The sequence below is a fragment of the Diprion similis genome, chromosome 8 (genome assembly GCF_021155765.1).
Source record: "Diprion similis isolate iyDipSimi1 chromosome 8, iyDipSimi1.1, whole genome shotgun sequence".
Classification (NCBI taxonomy): Eukaryota; Metazoa; Arthropoda; class Insecta; order Hymenoptera; family Diprionidae; genus Diprion; species Diprion similis.
The window spans coordinates 21,580,229-21,597,550 of record NC_060112.1 but is presented as its reverse complement, the minus strand read 5'-3'; the positions used below and the strand labels follow the sequence as shown (position 1 = coordinate 21,597,550).

General features: G+C 41.3%; 1 protein-coding gene across 1 annotated transcript in view; it reads left to right on the top strand.

Annotated features, from left to right (window-relative positions):
- Positions 1–344: 344 nt before the first annotated feature.
- The window catches only part of LOC124408600 (uro-adherence factor A-like), a 98,891-nt gene continuing 81,913 nt past the window's right edge, over positions 345–17,322 (top strand). Inside the window, exons 1-2 of the mRNA XM_046885631.1 lie at positions 345–445; positions 10,419–10,508. Of these exons, the coding sequence (XP_046741587.1) occupies positions 10,475–10,508 (34 nt within the window). The 5' untranslated portion in view covers positions 345–445; positions 10,419–10,474. The remainder of the gene's footprint in view (positions 446–10,418; positions 10,509–17,322) is intronic.

The following is a 17,322-nucleotide window of genomic DNA, read 5'->3' as shown; positions in this document are numbered from 1 at the left end:
AGCCGGGTATTATTGAAACGACAAGTGCGGAACGAAGGATTATTGGATTATAAAATGTGCCTATAAATCGTGAAGATTGACAAGTCATACATCGTATGTGAAAGTAAAACGCGATAATCATGTCTAAGTGCGTCGGTATAACAGAAATTTCTAATCGAAAATCAGTGATCGTTAATAAACAATTGTAAGGGTATAATAAAACAACGAAATATAATCGATAATAAGTATTTTTGCTTATTTTAAAAAACACAGTTTCGACACATCTTTAAAATACCTGTCCAAACCGAGTGATATACGGTTCGGCGAAGTGATTCATAGCCAGAGGTAGAAGTATTGACATAAAAAAATAACGTTAAGTGCATCAAGTATAAACGCGCGAGAGAATTCCCGCAGCATTGCACCTATCCATCGGGCAGGCGTCAAGCAAAGGTCAACCGAGCATAAAGTAAGTTGTAATAAAACATTTTCTGTCATGTAGCTGCCCTATTCGCTCGACGATCCATCGTTGACCATGAAAAAAATCGTTCAGACGTGATGAATCGATAACGAAAGAGAATCTCGAAAATGTGGACCATCGGTGAAAAGTTGGTTGTGCATTTTTTTCAAAACACAGTCGTATTGCACAACTCTAATAACATTCTGAACTATCTTCCGAAGACGTCAACCGCTCTGCAGCCGTGCAATCAGAGTGAAACGAATGGTTTTAGAGAATCGGATGAAAACTACTCCTCTCCTCGGTTTTCACATCTTAGATCAACTCTATGATTGCACAGTGAGATAGCCTACATTCATGGATTCTCACTTACTTGCACGAGTGCGTCATGTTCGGTCCGCTTAATTAAAGTAGATCCTGCAGATTGCTGTAATCCCGGCTTTCTGATGATCAGCTGGGTGTCTTAAACGGCAATTTGCACTCTCCACGATCTGATGGAGGATTTTGAAATCAGATCTACGAACTGCCTCGAGGTCAAAAAATCGAAAATCAATTCTTACGACCTTTGTTACTATGTTTAGAAAAGAAACTCGTATCGTATGAAGAATTTCTTCATAGAGGTATATCTAAAAATTGTAGGTCATCTTTTAACCCACATGGCTAAGTCCGATTTCTCTCTGTTTGTTATGTGAAGACGATTTGTTTTATTGGAAATAATCTTAAACCCAGAATCTGTCGAGAATCGAAGAATTTTGTTGACAAAACTAGTGATCAGCTATCTAAAATGAAAATCAAAAAGCCTAAACCTTGATTCATATCAACACATTGACAGGAATTTCTAGTTTTGTTTATGTACAGTCCTTACGAACAATTTTCATTCTATACCAGAAGCAAAAAATATTATTCTGGGTAAATAATGAAAATGAATTCAGCAAAGCCGTAACTAGAACATCTAGTATAACGTATTACAATTCTTTGTGATTATCCTCAGTTGTACGACAATTTCTTGTAGCCGTTGTGATAATTCGATGTTCAGGCCTTATTTAACTGAAGCCATATCTAGTCAACTGACAAAAATATTTAATTTATCATAAGTAATAAAATGCAGTATCGACAACTGTAATCACAGAAAACATTGACTTAATTCTACCATATTTCCTTGCAACTCCATCAATATTCGAATCGTTATTGTAACGATCTCCATTCACCTAGAATTTTCTAGTAACTATAACGAGTGCAATTTCTTCTCACTACAGTGAATCGTGCTGATGATTTACAATATATATACAGCTCCTATATACGACCAGGTTCCTACAGAATTACGCGGTACAAACCTGTAATCGTAGACCTTCAGGATGGGCACGTGTATCGTTATTACACTTATCCATGCACCTATACGTGCAACATTACGTGCCTAGGAATTCGAACATCAGTCCGTTACACGTCTGGAGTTGAGCTCGAAGTTCGATCCGCACGTTTGCTTTTGGCATTTCCCGTTACACAATGGCGATCGATCGGCATGAAATCGGTTTAGCGTTTTAATATCAGAGCTTTGCAGTGAAGTTTGCTGTAGGCTGGTTTGCTGGAATCACGTGCACGCATGTGTGGCCAGGATCGGAAACCTGTTCCGTCGATAGTGAAAACTGGCGGCCCATTATGCAGTTTACAGTTGTGAAAAAAATTTTACTCTTCAAACTATTTTTCGCCCCCTTCTTTTATTTCGCAGCTTTTAACGTGCAGTCGTGAACCGAGAATCTCGCTGCCTTAAAATAATTGCCGACTAGTTTATAGTAATTCGCTCGGCTGGTGAAGGATTTGCATTCATTTTGCGTGTAGCTAGCCCGAGGTGGGCTGTTTCTCGAGAGATCGTGCCGGGGATAATTTCCTGAAGCAGGCCAAGATACAGCAGGAAGTGAGACTCGCAAATGCGTGATACAATTCGCGTTTACAGCGTAAACAAACCAGCACCTAACGCCACGGAAGAGAGAGAGAAAGAGAGGAAGAGTGAAAAAAAGAAAACCGGAAATCTAGAACTGATTACCCACGCCGTCTTAGATGCTTTAATTGAGGAGTTATTTTTCAAACTCGCTTAGTCAAGGATGGGGGGGGGGGGGGGGAGGGGGGGGATAAGGAACTGTAAACCTGTTTTAAGATTATTATTATTACACACATTAGCGTTCCCTTTTTCTTCGGGAAAGCAAGTTTTGTGCGTGCACGCTTCATGATGTATTGAACAATTCAAAAATAACCACGGATAGCAGGGACATTAAAAATAGCGGCGCAAGCCTGTTATAACTATGGTAGGAAACAATAATTAGTACGGTGATCGGTTACGTATCCAGAATGCTGTACATGATACTTAAAAACGCATTCATTATGTGAAGCGTCCACGAATTCCTCTCGCTTTTTTTCTCTCTCTCGCCTTCTCCGCGTAAATACCTGTGTACCTTTCTACTCTCCATTTTCTATGAATCTGTTGGGTAGCTGAATGTCAAACAGGAATTCATTTACGCATTTCACTAAAGCATTCATTGATTAATTCAATCGCGCATTCGATTAACCAGCGTCCAGCAGTATAAACTACCAATTACGGAATGCAAAGCATGAGCGCAGACACAAAATCATAAATAACTATGAAAAAATGAAAAAAAGTAAAACATTTACGCTGCAGAAGAAATCATACACCGAGTGGCGCGATTACTCAACCGATAAATTTTTCACCGTCTAAAAAACTTTTCCTGCAAAACTGTAACAACAATTTCTATGTACGTGCTATACACGCCGACTATTTGATTTCAGTTTATTGGTTTATTGCACCGCTGTAATCAGTCGCCCGAATAGGTTTATCCGTATACATGTATACATCTGTATTCTATATACAGCAGACAGCGAGACGCGTGAGTAATTTCTAGGCACACCGTCGTCGAGTTGCCGGTTATACGGGTATAATCGAGGTGAAACCCGCTGTTCCGTATCGAAAATGAAAGCGAAGCGTATGTGCGCTCTGCAGTTCTTATAATACGAACCTTTTCGTACCCCAAGAGACGCAGGTACTATATATACGCAGGTAATATAGTAAAGTATTAACAAATTTTATCGCCTTTGATATTGACGCATTTTATTTACCGTTTAAATCATAGGAGATGAGAAAAAGGACGAAAGGAAAGAGATTAAAAAAAAGGCGAACATTCGGGAGTCAAAATCATATACGATGTTGTCATCTTTCGATTCGCTAATCGCGAAATTTCAAGCCAATACGTAATTAATAGCCGCAGGTATGCGGTGGAAATTCGCAATTCATTAGCCACAGCTTCGTTGACTTCGTAGAGAGGTTGACGCAACGTTCTCTAATCCATATAATCACCCTTTCGCGAGATAAAAATCCACGCAACTATTATACTTACCTCAGGCTTCGAGTCACGGGGCTTCGCTACTTGTCTGTAATGGCAGATTCTGTCACAAGCTCGAAGTAGTTAAATCCCGTAATGATCGGGCGAACGGCGCGGCGTATGAAGCAGATGCCTCTCGGCTTTCGTCACGAATTTTTCGTGTTCGAGTTGAAATTTACGCGGTAAGAAATCGACATCTTCTTCCTTGCCGGGCGCACCTCTATAATGTAACATGAGTATTTACCAAATTATTATGTAAAAAATCCTGGAATTACAAAGAAAAGCCTTGAAATCTATGCCTCCTTTGAAATCGCTTTAAAATCGTTAAAAAATTTGTAGATTTGCTCGATTTCACCCCACGATGACTCGTATTAACAGATTTTCTTTTTTTCTCAGAAGTCGTTTTGATATAATATCGTAATTTGTTGACCGTAATTAATATCGGTGCAATGTTGTAAAATTATCTATTTAATGCTGTCGATATAAGAACAAAGAGCGTTTTAGCAAATTTTCGAAAATAATCTACTGAACCAAATGAGCCATATCGTAGAATAAAATCGAACGAATTAGTACGAGATTCTTAACGATTTTGAAATTAATAAAAAATATCAATTTTCGGCCAATATACACGTCTTCCTTAAAAGCTGCAGAGCCGCTAAAGGAAAGAAGATGCTTCCTACTGATCGTGTCAGCTGGGTGTGCTACGAGGGAAAGTTAGTTCTTGCCGTACGCATCGCACGCTCTTTGAGGCATGCTTCTAACAAGTGAGGTATAGCGGTCGTTGCCTATCTCTCCAGGTATAATTCGATCGACGAGTGGCGCTTATAGACGCGGGATCGGTGAATCCACCTCACTTTTTATGATGTAATCACACGCCGCTGGCCCTTTGTACGTTGCACACATTCTCTATGGAATAATTCTCCTATTATCGAGGACAAGATTAGAAGTTGCGATACACGGATAACGGCCACCATCCTGAAAGGCATAGAGATTATGGTGTCGCTTACATACTGCATCCAGTCAAACTTGTATTTTTTCAATGTCTACCTGCCTAACTGCCTCTCATCGTATGCGCTTGTTAGAATTCATTTCCTCGATCTTTTCACCGTATTTTATGAACACGAGTATCATTGAAGAATCTCAAAAAAATTAAAAAACTTTCTAAAAAAATCATCTTCCAAAATATATGGGTTACAAGAGAGGCTTTTCGTTTCTTCTTTTATTATTATACACTTTGTTCTTTGATTGCGCCGCAGGTATGTAACGTATTTGTCAAGGAGGTGAAAAGTTTCCGATCGCATATATCGGTCAAACTGCGTTCACTTGTTGACCGAATGTCGACCGTGCGCTTTTATTCTCGATTTGTTTCAGGCCAATCCGGTTTTAAGTCAACAGAATATACATTATACAGTAACGCTTTTTAACGATTATTATATGACTGTTTGTGATCGGTAAGAGTTTACTGATACGGTTGTCGATTTTTTCCTTCGATGTAACCTACCTCTCACATTATCTATAGTTCACCAATAATATTATGAGAAGCTAATTTGTATGTGAATGATTTTTTGTCGTTCGACGAAAGGCTTTTTCTATACGCTTGCAAAAACGTTGCGATTATTTGAATAGGTCTGGTCGTACGGAAGAAATTGACGCTCTATTTTCCACGTGTCACTTTATAGACACACGGAAATGACACTTTGACGGATTTACCTTTGTCGCGAATTAAATAATAATTATTTACACAACAATTATTTCTGTGCAATACGTACAGCCCGGGGTCTGTTTAATTGAACGTGAAATCCGTTGCGACAAATGACGAGCGGGTTCGCCTTTTCTTTCCTATTATATACAACCGCACAACTCACATTGCCGTGAGAGTTTCTAGTTCGTATGTATACAATATCCCTCTACGTTTTAACAACGTGAATTCCATTCGATCCGGGTTATGCGGCACTAAAATCAGCTGTGAGTTTAAAGAGCGCAGTCACGTTACGTATTGTACTACTTTATACCTCCATTTTAGGTCTCTAGGTACCATTTAAGAAAATTTTTCGTTAGGTATATAACGAGAATCGATTAGGGAAAGAACCGTTCGAGTTACAAAACCTACCTCGACTGTCCGGCCCGCCCATATAACCCAGCCACCGTGTAGAATCATTTACATAACCCGATCGAGCGAGAGAGAAATCCGCCTACAATCACTGCACACTTTTTCCAAGACAAACGCGAACCGCCCGCGATTCTCTTAACAAACTGCACGAATTTAATATACAGATCTACCCGCTGCACAATCCACATGGACATTCGATGTAACAACACCGTCATTCAACTCTGTCGTTTACCGCGGTTTGCATTCTGCATCGTTGCTGCGACGTCAAACTTTCCAAATATCACAAAAATTTTCGACATCTCTCGCCGCTTAATTTTCGCCCTACACGCAACGAACGATCCATTCGAATGATCAAATCCGTCATACATCCGCGATTGCAAAAGGAAAATTTCTCTTGACGTACTTATACACGTGCACCACCTGCAGTCGAGAGTTACTTTTATATATCCTCCGCGAGGTTACACGCGGGAATAATTGATGATGAGCTTGGGAATAACAGTAAATGATCCGGGCAGTTGGCCAGACTCGTGGATCAGTCTTATGGCTGCAGAAAAAAGAAACGTACTTACCTAGGAACCGCTAGCCGACCTTGCCTGTCCGTCGCAGCCTTGAAGCCAGCAGGCATCTCTCCAGTTGAATATACATCTTGTTGTCAGCTAGAAGGCGGTGTATTTCACATATGTAATAGTAGTATAATTATTTTGCGTCTACGAGTAGTCGGTCACCGCTTGTTGTTCGCTTCCAATTTGATTGAAATTGGTTTTGTAATACGTACCGAGTCCGCAGGGTCGGACGGCGCGAGGTGGAGCAAAAGAATCAGCTTGATATCCTCAGTTGTTAGAGTTGTTACGAAACTAGGTGAACACCTTCGTCAGAAACGTCCACTTCTCCTGCTACTTATTGCTATTATGTACTTGACCGTCAAACTCGCAATGAACAATCCCGGTGACCTGGAATCTCCGTGTCCTCCGCTATCTCCTATAATTGTACTTTCGAGACGAATCGATCGATCTTCTTAGACGATTTGTAGAACTTTTCACGATTCGCTTAGCTCCGAATATACCGGTACCTCTTGTTACCCATGAAATTACGTTATAGCTGCCGATTGGTGGTGACACTTGTTATAATAGATGAGCACACATCGGCATGTGTGCTCTGTGTAAATCTTTTGTGTTTATATCTACGAACAGTACAAGATTGTACACAGAGAGGCATACGTAACCCGCAGAGTTGGATGAGGCGGAGCTCTGTTCACTTTCTATTTACCAACTATTTTCGGTCGTATTAGCTTTTGGCACTTGGCAAACTCTGCCAAGGATGAGATGTGTAATGTTGAATGAAACCTTACGATTTGCCTACGAACGATTATGAATCACTGGCCGATGAGAGGAGAGGAGCTTCTGCAGCGATCAGTTTTCGATATAAAGACACGCCTGGCGATCCTTTGCATATTATGTACATACATTCGCGTGACGCCATCTTGAAATACCTCGAAGGATGTCGACTCCGCGCATCGTTTCGTGCCTGTCGCGTATCTTTTCTGCGTAGGAAGAGGCGAGAAAGCACTCTGAAAGGTTCATTCCCTTCCTTGGAGCACTGTACAGGTATAATTGTACAAACATCGCGCGCGCATGGCAATTCTCGTAAAATTTAATCCAACGATCGAGAGTTGATACAGAGAATCAAAGGAATCAAATTGCTTTGTAATGACTCACGATATCAAATTTTCCACGGTATTTTCTTCCGATGTCTTGGGTATTGAGAACGTCTATTTACGACGAGAAGGTCAATGACTCTCTGCAACAAGCAGCTTTGATACCTCGATATTGTAGATCGTACGGGTAACTCGATATCGGTCGAGGTCCCAGAAGTATCGCATCTAGTTATACGTGTTCCCTGGAAAGGTTCTCGTCTGGACATCTTGATCGTTCGAATTTTAACTTTCGCCCGATCATCCAGAGATCGGATCTGGGTCGTGCCCGAGGGCATGAGAAACGTCCTGCGGAGATTCAACGAATGTTTTTAGTACAAGCGTATTAATTTAATCGTATATAGAAAAAACCGAGGGTCACCATGACTAGTTAATTACTTCTCGTTATGTATGGCGTGGATGTGATTTACTTCAAAATCGATCCATGAAAGAACCTTGTGCCCGGAGCTATACACACATGATCTGACGGTGCAGATAGTATTCGAACGATGAATCGATCACGAGTCAATTTGTCTGACATTTCAATTCTCGAATTATTATTTTCTTAAAAATTAACGGATACAGCCGGGATTTTGGAGCTCCTTAACTCGAGTACTTGATGGATTCGCAGAACCATTACCCAGGTATTACACCTACCAGTCGAGAGGTCCAATAAGCGATTTTGTAAAAGCTGCAATAGAAGACATAACCGACAAAAATCTCATCAATTGCGTAAGTCGTGTGGACGGCTTGTACATGCACAGTTGTATAATTTTTCTTATCGTATAACTCGATGCGAGCTGTCAACGATCAACCGGTATATTTATAGCGTATCGACAATTTACTCAGCAAAGTCAAACTAGTCAGCGATGGAACGTTCGAAACTCACGCTCATCAGTCACAAAACGACATTCTTCGAGTAAAGGCTATCGGTTATGAACACGTAACCGATTGCTGCACAACCTGGTACCATACGTTCCCGTACATCGCAAGAAACGTGAGCAGCTCTCATTATTTGCAGTAGGCTCAAACCCCCACATTGAAAGGAACTCAGTACAACCTCGACGTTTGTTTTATCCAGAATGTTGCATTCTTTAACGAAAGTTACCGATAACACGGCTTATTTGAATCTCCGGTCCAGGTTGAGGACAGCTTGCAATGTATCTTTCTCTCCGTCGATCTCGATTAGATTGGACCCTGGTACGAAATGGTCTGAGATGCTTCGCGTGTTCGAGATGGTCAAATGAGTTGATTTTCTCAACGACGATCCGAATAAATCTTATTCGGTGAAAGTTTATGTTACCACCGTGTTGCCTTTACTATTTATATCGTCCAAATAATCATAATTGGAATGACTAATAATATCGAGCAACCGTGCACTCGCATGGGTTTTACGCACGCGAGAGAAAGAAAGTTTCGACAGTCATCACTCATCGCCGAGTTTCATCATTGTACGTATCCCTGACCCGTATTACAACTGGACTGATGACTTGTCGCCCAGTTAGCTGTGCAGCTAGCTTCTCACGTACTGTGATTGATTCTATTGCCACTGAACGGAATTTGCGATGCTGCAGTGGGCGAACCATTTGGTCGATTTCGTATGGGTATAACAAGGCTCGGGTATAATAAATTGTTCGATCTTTTTGATTCGCCGGGAGTTTGTAACAACCAGTCATCCATATAGATACTTTCTCGACGTAGACGTGGGTCCTCGGCGAGATCGGCACTTGGCAATGACCTCTATATCGTTGACCTCTGTCAGTCGAAAGCCCGCTGCGAGGAAAGGCAACGCGGCATCTGTTAATTCCGGGGGCCAAAATCCTTATCGTTAATTTCTACATAATGTATTTCCTAAACCTGCGGAAGATCCCACATGTATAAGCCACACCGGCAACACCATGATGCGGATATCTCTCTAGCTTTCTAAAACTTCCAATCCATCGGACAGGCATCATCGCGATTTAACGCCTCTTGCCACTAATGCCATCGTGCACTTGTTAATTGACGTCTCTATAACTGGTCAAATACTTATCTAGCGATTTCAACGTGCGATTTGCCCTCGTGACATCCACCTTTGTCGGTAAAGTAGACGATATCCCAATACAATTATCCTCTTTCGTCAGACCTCGTGACTGATCTGCAAATCGATTAGTCCTCTGAGTCATGCACGGTAACGATTCAAGCGGCGTGCGGGTGTGTACTCACTATGCATCGGTAAATCGGAACAGTCCGGATGTTTGTCGAACCGTTGATATATACGAACGAATCAGGGAAAGCTCTGTCCCGCGAAAACGTGGCAGTCGGTGCATATTTACGTAAAGGTGAAAAGTCTTTTTGTCGGTTAGTATCGACCAAACGTTTCTTGCTTTAGGCAGAGATCGGTATCGCCGGCAAAAAGACTCTGGGAGTGCCAAATGGAACGTGAAACTTCAAAGACCATTCTCAAGAAAAGTTTCTGCAGGTATTCTTCAATTTGACAACATTGCCTTTTTGCTCATTAATGTCTACGCGTTATACGAAGATGTGCTACCAGTGCCACTGTTAACGAGGAGGCAAACTTAAGTAATCTGGGTGAGAGCTGCAGCTCAGTATAGTTTAAATATTGACAGGACGAAACGTGACTCAAACAGAAGGCCAACGGCCGTTACGGTTCCCTTGATCATTTCCGTTCGGGTTTCGAAGCCGAGAATTTTACGAACCCTTTGCTTTATAACCATCGAATGCTACATTTCCGCGATACTTCGTGAACTGTGACTCTGAACAATTGCAATCATACGAACATTGTCTATTTTTCAGGCGGCGGAAGTGGCGGAGCGACGAAGAGGCGGGCTGGATCCATCGACGCGTTAGCCATGAACCTGGTGTCGCACGGAATATTTTTGCAGGGTGAGTCGCGTAACATACTTATACTTGTATACTAGAATTACACTGTGAAAAACGGATGTCACGCCTCCGATACAATTATTCGCCTATCCAATGCCGTTTTACCAAATTTTCCACGGATATTCATGGTACTCGGTCTCAGGTGGTATGTCTCACCTATTAGTTAAACAAAGTTTGTTCTCCTTTACGTAACAGCGTTAACGTGCATATGATTGGTCTTTGCATGTATGCTAAACCATTGCCGATGATCATCGGAATAAAATGACTTTCAGAGGGTTTTGGAAACCTTGGTTTACGTGCATTAAAAATTTTTAATTCGTCGAAGTGGAAGAAGTGAAGCATCTCTACTTTCCCCATTAATACTTCACAGTGAATTTACACTGTCCTTCACTGCAAGCAAAAAGCCCTGACATTCGAGCATTCGGTCCCATGGCCGTAATTATATATCATTCAAAACTCGTGCCATTGCAGGTAGTGACGACACTTTGCGTTGGACTTTCATGTACAGTTACACACGTAGTAGGTACGATTCTCGCGTCCGTTACGAGCACATGTGTCGTCCATTTCGGAGAGAAGTATCACGGATGACATATTTTCAGAGGAATTAAAAAACGTTGAGAGCAAATCCGCACGTTCGTTCAGATGCAGCATCACATCTGTGATTTAACGCCCCGTCACGTTTGCAGAACGAGGAAGATATATCATTTCGCTTTCGAAGCATAAAAGTATGCGCGAGGCGCTGATCGCTTGTGGGAAATTGTTCCCGTAATTAATCAGCTCAAAAATTATCTACTTCGATGTTGACACTGAAGACAAATTCAATCCTCGTTTCATCCACACACTGAGCTTAGCAAGAAAATAAAATGAAATTACCATTGCCTAATGCGAGACGCGAGTAACTCGTATCCAGTTAATTTCTTGAAGTTGTAAGTGTCAATGACTGACATTCGGCTACATGAGGTATAGTGTACAGATTCACGAATATTGTCTGCCTCCAAATAATTAAATAAATAATGACGGAGAGGAATTCACACGTTGTACTGTGCACCATATCTAGGGCAACCGCAGATTGTAGTTACGTGATTTTTCGCTTCCGAAATTCGTGCTGGATTCAATAAGAGGATGCGACGAACAAGAGCGATGATTCAATTCGATAATAATCGAGTACTGCGATCTCTGATTCCACGTTTTGATATAGTTGGATTTGGCAAAGTTATGAATTAGTTGAAAAATAGCAAATGTTGTATACTCACAGACGAAATCTCTTGGGGTGAATAACCGCAGTGAACGAACTTCGCTAGAGGATTTATAACTTGGTCCTATCGTTCTTGACAATCTATATTCTAACCAGAGACGACGACAAGGAAGTGCGAAGTGTTACACATGCCAGCCCTCGTTAGGTTGGGTTACGTAATTTGGCCGTTTTGACAAGGACTTTGCGGTTGACACTCGACTGGTACCGGACCAGCTGCCAGCCGGTTTAACGGACCAAATTGAACCTGGAACCTCTTAAGATGAGGTGGAATCCGTCAAGTCTTGGTATGAGGCTGGACAGGAGTCTCGTTGTCCTCACGAATGACGTCTACAAGACTAGTTACCATTATTCAGTCTGCTGAAAATTATTTCAAGGATACCTAGCACTTGGCATCGGAGAGTGATTTGTTCCTTAAACTGAGCCATTGCTATGGAGTTTTGATTTCGTTCGGATAAATAAATTTGTTCATCTCAACCTGTGCACATCCTTATACGTCCAGGGCCGGCAAGATAGGAATTTTCCGTGTGTGGTGGATTTTCTGATTGGTGCGCGGGGGGGGGGGGGGGGGGGGGGGTGCACATGTTTTTCGTTTTCAGATTTTTTTTTTGGTTTTGGCGAAAGTAGCTCTCCTAATGGAATTTCGACTTATAAAATCATTCACACAATCATTCAATATAAGTTCATTTGTATTTAGGTTTTCTGTGATTTCTCGGTGAACCTAAATACAAATGAACTTGTGAATGATTTTATAAGTCAAAATTCCATAAAGAGAGCTACTTTCGCCATGACTAAATAAAAAATCTGAAAACGACGGCCCACCGTAACCGCACAGATATGACTCTCGTGTTCTAAATTTCAGCAAATTTTGTAGCATGGCCTGTAAAATTCAATAACTTTTGGTTTGCAGTGATCGAATTCCGTGTGTGGAAAAACCACACACGGAACATTCCAAGTGTGGATGTTTCCACACCATCCACACAATAGTTGCCGGCCATAATACGTCATGTATAGTGTATGCCTGTGCAATTGAGGCGTGTGAATTATATATAATTAACGAAATTCTCCGACCACGTTAAGAGCAGATTTGAAAGTAAGTCTTGTTCTCTAGCGCGGTCTTGAATGGGTTGCTCACACTGGTAGACCGGTAATATATGTAGATACGCCCAGATGTATCCGCAGGTGTAAACTAGAGTAAAGCAAGTCCGATATTGAAGGGATGAAAATAAGCCTTAGGTGAATTGATCGTAAAACGAATTGCAACGAAAGCATGGATATTAATTATCGTCCATTAAAAGGGAGACTAAATCGTTGCAGGTCGTGAAATTCGACTCTTTTCCGAATAAATCCATATGTTTTTAAATCATTGACACGTTATTCACCTTAAATCTCAGTCCAAGTAGCAATGGTTTAGAAATTCAGGAAGCGCTTTGTCCGGTCTTTCTCGTTCATCTTAAAGGACAGCGTTTTTCGACTTGATCTAGGTTTTATCCAGTCCCTCGATCGCCGATCGACACATTTTACAAGTACACACACGTGTGTACGCACGAAGTATCTGCGTGTCTATATCTCTGGTCATCTGTTCACCGGGTAGACAGCTGTTGGCGCATGGTGAAGTGGGGAACGTAATTAGCTCGGTGGAGCTTTCCTCATCTCGCTTCCGGTCTGCTGCACCTCTCGACACGAGCGAGTCATTATTATTCAAGCCCTTTCGCCGGAAACGGAAACCCTCCATTACTGGTCGTCTCAAAGATTGCATGACATTCTTACGGTTTCTGGCCACTGTATTGTCTGTACGTACATATGCGTCTGCACTCCGATTTTTTTTTTTTTTTGCCCGTGAACCGAGTCGCTTTCGGCCACGCAATGACAAACCTCGAGGTCAAGGGTCACGAAAATTATACAGGTTCTACACATAAATTGAACAGACAAAAAACCGTTTCACACATGTTTTTGTGATAAATTGTATGTTACGAGCAGTGATGAAGCCATTATAACTTACTAACTTATTATTAGTTTTTCGCTACACGTTGATATTACAAAACGTCAATGACAATGGGTTCATTTTCAATTATATTGTCATATATATAGCTATTATATATAAGGCACAGACTCCGTTACCACATGAGAAAAATCGTCTTTTCGTTCCGAATTGTATATTTTTGGGCAAACTATTAATCAAGAGAAAAAAAAAATCGGTTCAGGCTGCAGCTTTGCCAGACTCCAAGGAGTCTGACGAAGTTTTTCAGAATAACAAATCGAGTTTGCAACACACCGAGTTTAACTTCTTCGCAAAAACTTGACGGGTCCACTAATCGAGCTGGTCTACGTTCACACTCTTTAATAACGCACAGACGACTTTTTTCTCCTCTCTGTAATTGCAGAAATTTCCGGGTAATGAATAATGGCAAAAAACCGAGGATACATGATTTGTAATCGCACACTTGGCTTCTCGCTGTCAGTTGAACACACAGTGAACATAGATAGTTGTCGAACTGTCGTGTCTGCCGTCCATTGTGTTGGTTAATATACGCACGCCTAGATTCGCGGGCTGTCAAATAGTCGCGTGTTCGGCACCAATAAATATCCAATGATCACGGCACGAATGGAAGAATGAACACGAACATCATCATGCGGTAGGTGAGAGCTTCGCGTGTTTTCTTCTGCGCTGTCTGCATACAATTACGACGTGCAATTACACGTGTGTATAGCTGTTTATTAGTAGGCGTACACTACTATACACTGCATATCAACCATGGGATTAATCCAAGCGGCAATTCATCCTCTAGATTGATGATTCTTAGATGAAAATCCGTGACTTGTGAATGATAATTAAAATCATGCGTGAGTGTGTGGGTGCATCTATTTCTACTTACTTTGTTACCGCCTGCAGCACGTGTTCGGAATTGTCTACCGTATTCCAGCTGATTTTCATTCCGCGGAAGACAAAGCACGAGGCAAAGATTTAACGATCGAACGGCAGCATTCATCGTGTTGTCGTATTTCGCAACGCGACAAAAGCCGCAGGATATTTGCACAATGTCTGTTCGGGCTGACAGCCAAACGTGGAAGAGCATATAGCAGGCGTGCTTGGTATGGATGGATATTGTTACATCACTTCACGGTTAGAATTCGTAGGCGCGACGATCGAAGGGATGGGGTAAATAGAAAGTGCCGAGTTCTTCAAGCTTCCATGTACTTGAAGCACTTCACTTCTTCAATCGAAAACTGTTGCTCACTTTGTTTTACTTCCCAACCCACTCACGTGGTTGTATCATGCTCTGTAGAAATGTCAAGTAGCCGAAAATAATCGACTCGATGTGTTTTTTTACATCGTTACTCAACTTTGCGCTCATTCTCGACACCGCAATTATCGGCGGTGCCTCACTTGTGTCTTGCAAACGATTCGAACGATTTTTTCAAAATCTATTTTCACCCCACGAGTGTTTTGCCCCGCAAAATCGCGTGCTTTAAAATAACTGCAATGCAAATAAAAAATCGAAAAGTCGCTCATTATTCCGATAATTGATCGTTCGGGTTGCTAGATCAGACTTTCAGAAGGGTAAATCGACTCGATCCTCATGATAATTCTCATGCTGGTTTTATTCCTGGAGGTAAAATCTGAACCTTTTTCACTCCTCGGATGAAAATCGTGGAAGAAAATATTTGGGTAATATGTTTGGTCTGAACTTGAGTTCAGCTGAATTTTACTCGGCCCTAAAGAAGTACGTATAGGTAATTTGGTAAGCAGACCTCGTCGATATTGGCTCGTGACGAGGTGAACTGTGCCCTAAAAATTATTCCACTAAGTCAACTGCAGAACGACATCGCGCAGCGCAATTTCATGCACGAGTCTAGTATATAGCTATACATATATATCAGAGATTTAGTATTCTTAGTGGATCTTGGGCACGTCGTTCGAGTTAATGGTAACCGTTCCCTTCCCCGTTTCCTAACAAGTCGTAACGATAATATGAGTATTGCACTCGCGTCGCACGGCGAATGCCAGTCTGATTGGCCCAATGTAAGCTGCATATGCAAATCTACCGAGAGTATGTATAATACGCCTCGACGAAAGTAGACGGAGTAAGCTAATCGCGAGGATGACGAGGGATGGGATTTCGAGACGTTGCGTTGGGTTAAATTGCTGGAAGGTAATAAAGAAAATTCTGTTCCTTTTATCAGTGACAAGGTATCGTGCTTATATGTCGACCCATCTCTTTGCATTCGGAATTTTTCATTAGTATTCTCGCCGCATCTTTCATTGAAATTCAAATTTACTTTTTCCTCCTCCTCCTTTTTTTCTGTATACACCTGTTTTCGAAAATAAGTATTGTACTTGGGTTATTTAGATACTCGAGAGGACTTTTATCCTCACTCATTGTCAGTATCGTTTGACAAATCACAACCCTAACATTTTAGACGGTAGATGTATTTTATCCATCGCGCTGTAGAGTCAGCAGTAAAACTTCGTACTTTTTTCTTATTCAGGAATAGTATGGTGAATAGCTGGTGAAAAAAACATCTTCTTACGTTCTGCATGACTGAAATTGAGCTTGAAGATTAATCGCTTCTAGCTTTTGCAGTTGTCACGTTAATACGAACGATTGTCGAGAGATGTAATTGAAGAGACAAATTTTGCGTCGTCAGTCCCTCGAGATTCTAATCGATAATGCAAAATGTCATCCCATCCAAGTTATGGACGCGAAACTTATTCGACGTATGCCTCGCGGTACTCATGTATGTATAACCTATTACAGTATACACTCGATTTCTGGGCGTACGTTAAAAAATATCTAAATCCACTGCACGTCTTTTTCTACCGCATAAAAAATCCATCAAGGCCTTAGTCAATTTCGTTAACACGATGGCGACCGTTTACAGCTCAGCACCCAAAATTTTAGCTGAAGAAATTGTAACGGAAAAGTTCACTTAACGCTTAACTAACAAAAAACGGGTAAACGCAAACCAAGAATAAAACGTCGCTGATATTTCTTTACGATAAAATTGTTTACAGAACGTTGTATCTCAGCTGTAGTGGCATATGGCTAACTTTCATTGGAAAGAATTCCTGCGGTCAAAATTAATTTCCACATCATTTTACGCCGGTGTGTACAGCTACATTATATGTGTAGATTAACAATTAATGTTTAACCCTGTATCGCCAGCTTCGAGCCAAGGTTGCACTTGGCTCGAAATCCGTTTTGTCCTCTGTATACCGACTAATCGTTACAATATGAACAATGAACATACGATACTTTAGTCACGGTCACGGATCGCCGACGAGCAAACGTTTCCAATGCTATAATATCGATGAATTTCTACAGTCAACCAGATTCGAGTCGTGTCGTTTTTCAACAGCGCAGCTGTACGTAGCTCGATATTTTATTAAATTCACACCAAATAAGCGAGTTAAATTTTGTCTTATCTATTTATACAGACTCAGGTAACATCTCAAAGAATTTTCACAACTTCATACCACCGTGCTGTACAAGGCCTTGAGAATTTGTTACTTGTACCCGGAAATCACTTGTCTTGTCGCGGGAATTTTGCTAATCCTTGGAC